General features: G+C 39.4%; 1 protein-coding gene across 7 annotated transcripts in view; it reads left to right on the plus strand.

The window, feature by feature from the left end:
* The window catches only part of sgip1 (SH3 domain GRB2 like endophilin interacting protein 1), a 55,131-nt gene that overhangs the window by 30,668 nt on the left and 11,912 nt on the right, over window positions 1-12,551 (plus strand). For 3 of the 7 annotated variants that reach the window (XM_020702446.2, XM_020702450.2, XM_011474111.2), the window contains 11 exons: window positions 3,772-3,780; window positions 4,965-4,976; window positions 5,960-5,981; window positions 6,095-6,173; window positions 6,319-6,401; window positions 8,139-8,219; window positions 8,775-8,849; window positions 9,059-9,850; window positions 10,340-10,461; window positions 10,566-10,719; window positions 11,462-11,521. In XM_020702446.2, coding sequence (XP_020558105.1) covers window positions 3,772-3,780; window positions 4,965-4,976; window positions 5,960-5,981; window positions 6,095-6,173; window positions 6,319-6,401; window positions 8,139-8,219; window positions 8,775-8,849; window positions 9,059-9,850; window positions 10,340-10,461; window positions 10,566-10,719; window positions 11,462-11,521 — 1,489 coding nt within the window. The remainder of the gene's footprint in view (window positions 1-3,771; window positions 3,781-4,964; window positions 4,977-5,959; window positions 5,982-6,094; window positions 6,174-6,318; window positions 6,402-8,138; window positions 8,220-8,774; window positions 8,850-9,058; window positions 9,851-10,339; window positions 10,462-10,565; window positions 10,720-11,461; window positions 11,522-12,551) is intronic. The other 4 variants (XM_020702449.2, XM_020702452.2, XM_020702448.2 and 1 more) reach the window with 3 other exon arrangements.

The following is a 12,551-nucleotide window of genomic DNA, read 5'->3' on the forward strand; positions in this document are numbered from 1 at the left end:
TTCTCACTACAGGTTTTCATTTACAGGGACACCTGTGTTAGTGTCTGCAGTGCAGATGACTCCTGCTGCTCCTCTACGTCTTTATATGCAGTACTTGTGATTTTACATACAGTAAGAATATGTCCATATGTGGCTGCTTGGTTGTTCATACAGAGAGGGAAAATAAAACCAATAAACTTGAGTATCACTTGAAAGTTGGAAGAATACATTTGTTGTATCATTGGAGTAAAATAAAAACACTTTGTTAATTTAGAAGCCCATTTAAATATCTTTTTTGGAGATTGAGTTGGACCATTTTTTTGGCATTTCTACCATATGATTTTTGCACCATAATTTTTTTTATATTTAGCTTTAAATTTGTTCTTTTTAAAATCAGACAAGTAAAAATTTTTCCAAAATCATTTTTAAAACTCATAAACTAGAAGCACCTTTACTCATCATATCCAGTCTCATTTTACTGCTAAATATTGTCATTTTTAGTGTTAAAATCCAAGGTTGAAAAAACAACTTGAGAATTTAATATTCATTTTTTGTTTGTTTTTGTTAATATTACTTTAATGAAAAAACACTGAAATCATCCACAGATGATAAATCATATTTTCTGATTGGCCGCTGTCTTCTCTGTTTTAGGAGTCGCACAGTAACATGTTGCCAAATGATGAAATATTGCTTGAAAACTGGAAACTAACCTCACACATATGATCAAAACTAACAGTCAAGAGAGAAAATAAGGACAACCATAAAATGTTGGTATAACACACAAACCATGCATGTTTAGTAGATCCTTGCTGGGCATTTTGATTGACCCATGCCCTTCCCAAAACCTCAGTCATTTTGTTTAGTGTCTTCCTGGCTGTTGAAGAAAGTGAGCAAACAGGGGAGACCAGAAGAGCTGTCATAAGCCTTCAGAAAGAGATTGTATCAGCCTGTGAAACTGATAAAAAAGTTATGCAACCAGCCATTCCACTGTATGGAAAATGGTTTACAAGTGGAGGGCTTTCCAAGCAGCTGCCAACATCCCTAGGTCTGGTTCTTCCTGCTGGTTTACCTTGAGAACCAACCAGTGACAGATTTTGCAGTTTAGGGGCCCCGTATGAACAACAACATGGGGCCCTCTGCAGCGGTTGTTTTATTATATTTTTTTATTCCTTACCTATAGGGTAAACCGTAACTTCCTTACTGGTCCACTTTGAGACAATGTCACAACTCCGCGCTGAACGTCTGTGGAGAACACATTTCACAGACGTAGGTGCTAGACAGATAAGGGTATTAGGACTCTAAGTTTAGTTTTAAATATGTGCGACCAACAACAAAATGCAACCTTGGACATACTTAACTTGTGAGCATTGCAGCCGTCTGCATCTTGGCTGCACGTATTAAGTGTGGCCAACATGAATTTCCATCACTTATTCACCTGAGACTTTTTGTTTTTCTAACTGTGTATTAAAAGGAACTTTGCGCAACACCAACAGTAAAAATTCTTCCAAAAACTTGTACATGTATTCATCAAACAAATGATCCATTGTTTATATTAATTTAACAAAAAGCTCAGTTGTTTTCCTGCTTCATTCTGTCTTTTCAGCGCAGCTTTGCATCAGATCTAAAGTGAAATCAATTACCTATTATATAGAAAGGGAGGATATGGAAGAAAAATGCCTAGAATGTAAAAAACAAAAAATAACAAGCTTTACATTTTTAGCATACACTGAGTAAACTAAAGGGACAATCAATCTTCACTTAGGATGGAGTAACCTCTTGTGCGACAGAGCTCCCAGCCTGCACTTAAATTAAACAGGAAATAAAAAATGAACCGTTTTTGATGATAAAATTATAAAAATGATTGGAATCAAAATTATCAATTGCATACAGGTTAGTGTGAACACATATTTATTTTATCAACAGTAGGCTTTACATTTCATGATGGCAGGTAGGAGGAAAAAATCCCACCCGCCCAAATTGTGTCCATCCACTTAAAATGCGCCCTACTGAGCTGGTAACCGCCCAGTCTGGCCATGCTGCCCCTGCTCGCTGACTTTAAAGTGCCAGTCAATTGCTGCAGAAGGATGGGGGAGAACCAAACACTAAACACACTACATGATAAGTTCAGTGATTTGGGTTGTTTTTTCATGACAGAGTTAAATATTTTTGGATGTAAAATTTATTTTAGACATTTTTATGAAGTGTTCAGATCGGGGCCCCTAGAAAGTCGGGGGCCTTGGGCGATCGGCTAACTTTGCCTAGTGGTAAGTCCGCCCCTTAAGTTAAAATTGGTTCCAAAATATGCAGGCTCGATGGGGTGTCTTAATTTTTTCACATTACCGTTGCAGCATTAAATAAGAAATGCAAAAATTTAGACAACAAAGGAAGAAAGTGGAGAATATACTTTAGTAAACATATCTGCTGGTTCATTTTTTAATTCACTGCAGTTGTTGTAGTTTTATTACCCTGGACCACATCAAGCCAACATAACCAGAATTGCTCTTTGTCTTGAGGTTTCATATCTGCAGTTTTGCAGTTGGCACACAGTTTTCTCAAATATCAAAAGGTTTTTCTGTGACCAAACCCAGAGTGTCTGGTTTGAAGCTCCGTCTAGAATTTCATGTCATGTCTCCTTCCTGGGAGGGTTCAGCCAGTTTAAGTTTCATGCAGACTTGGTCAGTCTCACCGCGACTTTTGCTCTTCATATTAACTGAAAGCCTTTAATCTATTGCTTAATGTGCCACCACTCAAGGAAACAGTGTGTCTGCTGCTTTGCAGCATGTGCAGCTCTCGTGCAAAAGCATCCAACTCAGTTAGGAACTTACTGCAGGGGGACATAGCATTTATGCTGCATTCTATTAGCACTGGGGCTCTGGTGCAGAATGTGGCCTTCAGCTGCTGTCCTATGTGTTCTCCAGATAGGGCAGTTAACTAAGGTGTCCCCCTTGAATAATTTACGTAGGAAAGTGGGCACAATGAACTTGTGTTACAATCTAGAATATAATGAGATTACTTGTGGTCATTTGAGATCTGGCCTCAATAATTTAATCCTACTTTGGTGTGTTCGGCCTGTGCCTGTGTCAGCCTGATCAAGTGTGAAGCTCTTTTCATGCTGTGTACACACGTAGCAAGCTTTGTATCCAAAAAAAAACACAAAGTTTCCTGCTTTGCATGCTCTTAAGAGCCGGCATAGGTTTTGTTTTCTCACTCTTTAAATAAAAATGTAATTACTGAGCAGTACTTTTTGTTGTTATGTTATGTTTAGTACTTGTTGTTGTTATGCAAGTAGCGTCTTGTCTACTGCATTGAATTACTAGATTATTTCCCTGCATTCATGAAAATGAAAAACATTGCAGTAACAAAAGCCACCATGATTAACCTACTATTCTGCATGTAAGCATGAGCTAGCATAGGGTATGGCTTTACATTCTTCCACCATGAATTAAAAGAAAAACCTCACATATAAACCTAACACCAAAATTTTAGAAAATAGCTCAAACTTCATTCTCAGTGATTATAAGGATTTATTTTAATTAAAAAATGCTTTAAAGAAGGTCATGATAATTCAAAATAAAAGCTTGGTTTACCCTAAAAGTGAGCGTATTCTTGTATCATATCATACAGATAGTGTTTTACATTTTGCACAGAGGCTCTGCTTTGTTGCTATTAATGCATTCTCTTGTCTGGTCTTCTAACGATTTTCTCTGCTACTGCCTTTTTTTTTAACCTCACTATTTTTTTCTCTTTTACTTTTTTGTGATTTGCTGCCTAAAATGACGCTAAACTCTGTAGAGGACTCCGGTAAGCCTCTGCTGTTTAACTCTTTTTCTTTACACTGATTCTGTTTGCTTTAACTTTCTTAAAAGATAAAGACTTTGGTGCATCTTTGCTTCATATGCAGTTTGACTAGGAAAAAAAAATCACCCTACTTGTGGAAACTGGAAGCGTGCTTTTTGGGCCGACATTCAGTGTTTTAAAAGTTTTCCACTAACAAAGGCGTCTCAAATCTGATTTTGATTAGTTGTGGAGTCTTGAAGCAGCAGGTCTCAGTCCAGATAACAAGATTATAAGCAGTCTGGGGTACAAGGGGGCGGTCAAGTTGAGTTTAAATTAAAAGAAAAAATGTCTAAGGCCATCTTGATTATCAGCATCTTAGAGTGGAATACTTATTTTTATAATTCAAACATCTTTGTTTGGATGAAGTTTTCAGTTCTTTGTTATATTTTCTACCACTGCAGTGTCTTCTTTGATCTGGTTCAAATTTGCTGGCTGTGATGCATTTATACCAAAGACCTATGCTAGTCCCTAAAGGATGCCGTGAGAATCTGAGAGCCTTGTAATCTTCTTCCTGTTTACATTCAGCACAGCAGCAGTGATTGGTTCCCTCATCATGTACTGCTGCAGTGTCCTTCCTCACTCTAACCAATGGGAGATGCCCTGTCTCTTACTAGCTCCTCCCATCGTTGCATCACTTTAATCACTCATGGCTCACTGCACAAGTGGAGCAAGCACAAGACTGAGGGATAAAGGGGGAGAGGGTCTATGGGAGGGAGGTGGACACAAACAGATGAAGAGATTTCAGTGGAAATTGCAGAGACCAAGGGGGCAGATGGGAGGCTGGCCGGGAACATGAAAAGAAACTCAAAGGGATTAGGTGGGAAAATAACAGTTGAGGGATTTGGAAAAGACCAGATGAACATAAATAAGTTGGGGGCGTTGAGAGGCAACTGATTAAAGCCTCTTGGCGTGATATACTAAATAAAATCATCATAAATGTTGAACAAACACAATATTTTGGTTTCTGTCATCTTTTCCCTGTACCTTCATTCACAAAAACTTTAAAGCTATAATGAAGCACTGAAAGGACTTTTCTTTCATTTTCAGCAGGATCAGCCACTCTTTTACTAGTACATATACTGTCTGCTTTACTGATTTGTCACTCTCTGATCAGGTATCTCTTCTCTCTTCCTTTTTGCTGGTCACAGAGACGTAGCCCGGTAAGTCTCCTTCCGTCTTCCTGGGATTAAAATAAATACATGGCTTCCTGTGCCGCTTGCTTCCCACTTCATCCTTAGCTTTGATCTACAGAATATGATTGGGCTGTCAGTGACTGGAAATGGCCAATGATTTTATTTTCACCTTTAAAAGACGATTTTGCCTAACACAAGTAGTTAAAAAAAAAAAAAAAGACAGCTTCAAATGCTCAAAGCTCATGCGTTTCTTCTGTTCTTGTTTTTCCATAAAAGCTGTTTTTCTTTAACTGACAGACAGATTTGCATTTTTGGAAGCCAGCTCTTTTGATGTCTCATTTCAGTCACTTCACATTACGTCTCTCCTTCTGCTCCAACCTCCATCCTCCACTCTTTCAATCTCATCTTACGTGCCTTTACCTCCCTCCTAGCTTTTTGTGTCCTTATTCTAGCAAATCCATTCTAACACAATAATAGTTGTGGTTGCTCTCCAAGATCCATCTACGTCTTTTTGAAGGTTTTTTACACTCCAGCTTCTTTTAATTCACACTTTGTATGGTGCTAAGTGACCTTTTTTTTCCCCCTTAAAGCATGCACTTGCAGCCGTCTTCATCACCGTTAAAACCACAGCAGCACTAAACTCACTATTTCTAACTAATTTAAGACTAACAATGTTGTTGCTGTCAAAATATGTTTGCAAAATCTATCGTATGACTTTAGGACTGTTGGTTTTGTCTATTTATTTCCTTTGAAGAACTAGAATCCTCAGAAAGATGAACTGTTTTGCAGACAGTCTGGAGGTCATTTAATAGTCTTTTGGACTTGTCAGATCAGATTTGCTCAACCCAAGGCTGAGGTTGATCCTGCGCCCTTTACATCCAAGCAGAATCAATTTTATCTGTCTTAGCCACACACTATTGTCTCAGTTTCAGTTGCCACTGTTGTAAATAAATGGAATGATGTAGGGTTTTTATTGATCTCTATTCTTTTCTGTTCTTCCCCTTTCACAGGGTTTAAAAGGAAACGCATCTGGTAGGCATTGGAGTTTCTGCACCTGATTCTGTCTTCTCTTTTTAAAAACTATTGATCTAGAAGACAGTGATGCACAATCTGCTTAGGTTGACAAACTAAATTTGTTCTCCCAGGTGAGAAGATTGCCAGACCAAGGCGTGTTGTTCCTGCCCCCATGCTCTCCAAACCAGCTCCAGCCCCACAGCCCCCCAGGTGTGTACCACACTTGATGATGCATCTCTATTGGATATATGTGAATTGTGACTAAAAATCCCAATAATGTCACTCATGAATGACTTTAGTGTAATCAATAAATAGCTGCAAACTTTATAAAATGTTCCTCTGTTTCCTTCTTTAGTCAACAAACACCGGTCTCTGAAGACACAAAATCCTTATTCGGGCCTCCTTTAGAAACGCCCTTTGGAGAAGGGAAAACTGAAGGTAATTCTCTCTGCCTCTCCTATTGTGTGTTTGACTGAATTTTCATGTTGACAGCGAGTACTTGTCTTAAATTATGTCTACAGCACTGAAACACATTTGCTTTTTCAGCGTCTTTCTGCTCCCTTCCCTTGTTTCAGTCTTTATCTGTTGGGTTTCCTATGCTGGTTTGGATTTGCTCTGTCTGTTTCTTCTGAAGTCAAAGTTGACGTGGGTCCTCAAAGATTCATGTGTAATTTGTTGCTCACAGACTTGAATCAATGTCACGAGCTCAGCTTGATGAGCTGTCCCTATCTTACACTCAGCTCTGCTGGATTAAGCGATGGAGGCTGTTTAAGGGCCCTGGTGTTACATAAGTGTCATCACAGGCATAACAAAGGTCAACCTGCCTTAAACATCCCTTTAAAGATTAATTCAGACAAGTATTCCACTACTGGGCTTTCTATTTTCACAAGATGTTAGCATCACAGGTGAACCTCAGAATAAACTGTCTGGACATGATACTGAGTCATAGTCAGAGTGTACTTACCTTAAGATTCAGTTTGCATCGTAATTTGTTTGCAAAATATGGATGACACATGATTTCAAATAAAACTCTGCAAAGATTTGTGTATTTAGTTAAATCCTGTCTTTAACTGGCATAGTAATTTAAAAAAAAAAAAAAAAGGTAAAAAAGAACGTATTTTTACCACCACTATAATTATTATATATATTAAGTTAAGCTAAATTATGAGGTTTGACTTACAAACTTCATTTATTTCCCATCAATTTTTTAAATGAATATAGTCAATGTGTCTAATTCAAAGATTACACATGCTTGCCTTCCTACACTTTGCTGCTTAGACTTCAAATTTTCCCCTTTTAACACACAGAAAAAGACCATGGACATTTTTCTAGATTGTTGAAAAAAATCCCAAATCTTTCATTTGTCATGCAGCCTTTATTATGGGTTTTTCAAACTTACAAAGGCAATACGTTAAGTATCTATTTTTTTTACAAATCTTGTTCTAGGATTTGATTATTTTAACACCTTGTTTATAATCTTAAGAGGCAGCTCAGAGCAAGACTTGCACATCAGATGGATCGTCACACTGAAGACGCACACAGACAAATAGATATTTTCCTAAATCCTTTTTTCAAAAAACAACTGGTAGAGCAGAAATGATCAGGACCATCCTGAATGTACACAGCAACTGCTTTTTATTTATTTAGTTGTTGTTAATGCATCTCAGCCAAAAAAAAAAAGTCGGTCTAAAATTAAATCAGAGCTAATCAAGTGACTTTGAATTTGTTCCGAAATATTAAAGTTGCCCTATAGTCCGGTGGTGGTTAATTCTACTTGTGCCTACTAACCTCCAATTGATTTTCTGTGGTATACAGTGCTCAGAAATTGGTCAAAATGTTATAGTTTGACTTGTGACATGTACTGTCCTTCTGTGAATGGGTTGAATGAAGTTTGAATTAGCTCACTTGACTTATTTTTTTCTTTACTCTTAACTTACTTTTTACTTTAATGTTACCTTTTAAAATACAATAAAAACCTTTTTGATTTTCTTTAACTAGAGACCAATAATGGAGGAGTAAAAGAGCTACAGGTTGCAGACCCCTGAGTTAGACTCTCATGTACTTCTGCTGATCACACCCCTTGACCTCAAGGGCCAAAACTTAAAACCTGCAGAATGACATTTGTTCCCTATTAATGCCCTTCACATGGACTTCTCTGTCCCTTCCTGAATGTAGTGGTTCTTTCTGAGTCTGATGTGTGGGGGACTCCTCTCCCAGAGCCTGACTCATCTTTGACAAGATTCTTTCCTGCAGGATGTAAGTTTTGGAATTTCCTGCGCTCACCTACCCATCTCCCAGGAATGACTGCACAGACCCATTAGCACACCTCATCAACCCCTTCAGATGTGCAGCCCTAATGATTTTTGTTTTTTTTTTCATTTTAATCAGACCTCCATCTGTTTGATTTCATCATCTGTCATTTAAAAACACAGTTGGGATCACTAGCTGTGTTGTTTGTCCCTAAACATACTACCATACTGCAGTACTTTCATTTTGCCCCCTCACTTGCAGCCATCCTGTCACATCTGGCATGGCGGTGACTGCACTGTGCCGTGCTGTGATGCATGATGGATGAATGGGGCTTTCCCTCTTAAGAGGCCGTGGCTGTTTTTAGATTTATAAAATGCACAATTCTTGTTAAGTGGTGTTCTGTACTTCTTTGTACTCTTCTGCAAAGTCTTTTTGTTTGCTAAACTTTGTATTTTTGCCTTCCACAAATTGCTTGAACATCACTGTTTCTCTTAAAAAAAAACTATAATTACCTGTAATGCCTTAAAGCGATGCAGTATTGATCTTGCATTATCATTTCAGCTCCTCCCCCGCTTCCACCCAAGAAAGTCCCATCCTCCCCTCCAGCGACTGGAAGTCCCCCTGCAGATAATATTGGTGAGAAGTCTCCATGTTGGATTTTTCTCCACATTTAATTAATTTTGATAGGAAAACAAATTTCCTGTATAGTAAAATGTGTACATTTACCTTAAGCTTCCTCAATTTTACCCAAAATTTGAATGTATTTTGGATTCTGTTTGTGAAATGGTTAACCAGTGATCCCCTCTGTAAGCTTAGCCTTTGATCTGTTGTTTCCTCCGTTGCAGAAGCGCTGACGGAAGCAGATGGCTCCGCCCAGAAGTCATCCATAGCTGACTTGGACAACATTTTTGGACCAGAGCAGGCTCCCCCTGCTGGCGAGGAAATAAGTGACACCTGGATCTGCTTTAATGAACAGCCTTCTGAAAAACCTCCTGTACCAAAGGATGTTGCACCCCCCCTCCCCTCCTCACCTCCTCCACCAGAAGAACCAGCACCCCCACCACCAGCCTCCCCACCTCCACCTGAATCTCCTGCTCCTCCTCTGCCTACATCTCTCTCTTTTCCTGAAGAAGCTCCACCGTCTATCCCCTCCCCTCCCACAAAGCAAGATCCAGCACCTCCCCTACCCACTTCCCCACCTCCTTCAGAAAAACCTGTATCGCCTCCCATCTGTTCAGTTCCTTCCACGCCAGAGCACAAAAATCCACCCACACCTGCCACTTCTGCTCCACCTACACCAAAGGAGCTTGCCTCACCCTCCGCCTCTTCCCCTCCACTTCTCAACTCACCTGTCAGTGTCCCACCAGCGTCTGTCCCTGAAGTAGACACTCCTCCAGCAGAAACTCCTCCTTCTGAAGAACCTACGTCCCATTTGGTTTCACCACCACCAGTCCCCTCTCAAGAAGAACATTCCAAGAACTCGGACGCCCCTCAACCAAAAGGGGATGAAGGGGGAGTGGTCCCCAAGGACACCCCGCAGGGAGCTCTGAGTTCACCTCCACCACCTCCTCCTCCAACATACCGTGCAGTGGTCTCCTCTCCAGGTCCCACATCTACGCCTAGTGGTACAAATAGTGGTAGGTGGTTGGCCCAGACTTTCAGAATAATCCTTTTTTATTTTTTGGGTTATTGGTTGAACAGAGTTTAGCTCTTTTTTGTCAGTCAACTTGTTCAAATTACCTCAAAGGGGGTTTTGTGACTTTCCTGTGATGAAATTGTGATGAACAAAGATAATCTGTGAAGGTAAAGGTTTGTCCCAGAGCATCAACAGTACTTTAATGACAGATACCAGGTCACATCTGATGCAAACAGTAAGCATCAGGAGAAAAAACCTTTGAAACTTAAAAAAAATCACCTGAACTCTGTATAGGACTTTCCTTTTGTGAGTGTTATTTATTTCCCTACCAAGACTTTTTTAGTTAATAAGTTTCAATAAGCCAAGGTTAAAAGTATCCAAAGGGAGCCAGCTGAAGGGGTTAGTTCTTAGTACAATATTATGTCAAACAATGTTCTCATAAAAAAAAGATGTAAAGCTTTATGTCGCTTGTTTGTCTTTCTTTCTACAGGTTCATCTTCACCTGTTCGACCTGCCACGCCATCATCAGGAAGCCCAGCTCCACCTCCACCTCCCCCCCGCCCACCATCAAGACCAAAACTTCCTCCAGGAAAGCCTAGTGTCGGTGATGTGGTAAGATTGGATTTTTTTTCTTTTTGCATTCAATGACAAAAAAACGCAAAAAGAACAAATAACTAATAAAAGCTTGGCTTTTGCTTCTTTGTTTGACTTTGCAGAATCGACCTTTCAGCCCACCGATCCACTCTGCAAGCCCTCCCCCTATTGCCCCTTTGGCGCGGGCTGAGAGCACCTCCTCTATATCCTCCACAAACTCTCTGAGTGCCGCTACCACACCCACTGTCAACAAGGAGCTCTGCGTGTCTGTGTCAGGTGTGTCACACTTCGGCTGCTTGTGTTCAATCATGCGCTCATTAGTACATTTTATTTTGATATCTGTGGAGGCGGGGGGAGGTAGTAAAGTTTCACAGTTGCATTATTGACGCTGTATACAAATCCCCTCATTACTCACTTGGTGCACTATGCTCTCACCGTTTTTTTTTCCACGGTGTCCAAACCTACAAACCTACCCAAGAAATCTCTGTGAGAAACTAGTATGCTAGCTAGATTGGCAAATATAGATCAAAATGCACTGCATTTGAGCAATTTTAATTTGTAAAAAATTGTTTACATTTATTTTTTTTAATAGATCCTCCAGGTATCACCATCTGAACACAGTAGATTCATAAATGTTCATATCTTTAGTGGTTTTACTGCAGCAAATGGGTGACACCATGTTTGTCATTTAAAAACAGAAAAAAAGAAGTGAGCATATGTTCAAACTATGTTAAAATCCAGGGCACTAGATAGCCCTGCACTATAAAGTCTTTTATGGGTAAAGGAGTAGGGAGAGAATTTGAAGACAACCTCATTCTTGACAAAAAACTGGCAGGCTTGGTAGCGGTGTGATGTTAATGCCATTTGGAGAACAGAATCCATGAGTACTTATGTCCCCTTTCCACTTCTACTATTTTCATTTCACATATGTACAACACATCAATTTAATTAATTTTTTTTATTATTGTTTCTTCTTTTTTGTTGCTTTTTTGTCCATTTTCAATCTATGCCTTGTCAGAAGATGATGCTTATGTAGACAAACTGCCCACCTTTGAAAGACACTTTGATTCATTTGCAGGTATAGTAAAGTTCAAGAAACGGGGTCGGGTACATGAAATGCCACATGAGTCGATGGTAAATGGATAAATAAATAATCAAGTAGATGGAAAATGTGGAGCTACATAGGCTCATACACTTAACTCTATTTATTTCATGGCTCTACTTAATTGTTAATTTGAGGACCTCTCTGAGAAAATCTTTATCTGTTTATTCATTATTGACTCATTGGCATTTTCTTGGGAACGAAAGTTTTTCTTTTAAGTTTGAAATGTGTTTCTGTCTTTTCTCTCCCGACTGATCTGGGTGACGGCTCAGTGTTTGTTTTTTGATGAATGTCAGTCAAAATGTAGGTATTCAAACAGCAAGTGCAGGTCTTTCTTCCATTTGATAATGTTTACTCTTTTAAATCTTACTAAATCTTCAAGTTAAAATAGATTTACCTATTTTAAATAACTTAATGGACCTGTCAGTGTTTAAATGCCTATTTGTTTTGAACTTTACAACATATTTTCCAGACATGTTTTCATTGCTTTTCCAAACTTGAAACCCTTCTCACCATTTTCTTCTCTTTCTGGCTGATCATTACCAATTTGACAACTAAAGTCTAAGTGTAAAACGTAAAGCTACTGTGATGCCATTCCAAGAAACCAAAAACATACATTCCCCTTTTGTGAAACTGTGAGACTTTTCTCTACGTTTCAGACTGTGTAGAATGTCTTGCCAGGTCACCATGACAACCTTCCCTTTCCTCTCTTGGAGACACATTTGGTGTGTTGTGTTCAGTGCAGTTCGATGCCTCTGCTCTCGTTTTGGACCACCGGAGTGTGTTGGAGTGTTTGTGTGCTGTGTCCGTTGAGTGTGTCTGAAGAGCTCCTCTGCTGCAGGCCCTGAGATCCATATTGTCTGTCTTTCTCACACACATATTCATAATGAATACTGTCACGCATACTGTCAGATGAAAGCCTCTGCTTAGGTTCCCTTGGAAGTCGGGGGTAGGGGGTAGGGGTGGGTGGGGGGGTTAGAGTTGAATGAGACGAGCAGCTGTTTGG

Source organism: Oryzias latipes, chromosome 4 (genome assembly GCF_002234675.1).
Source record: "Oryzias latipes chromosome 4, ASM223467v1".
Classification (NCBI taxonomy): Eukaryota; Metazoa; Chordata; class Actinopteri; order Beloniformes; family Adrianichthyidae; genus Oryzias; species Oryzias latipes.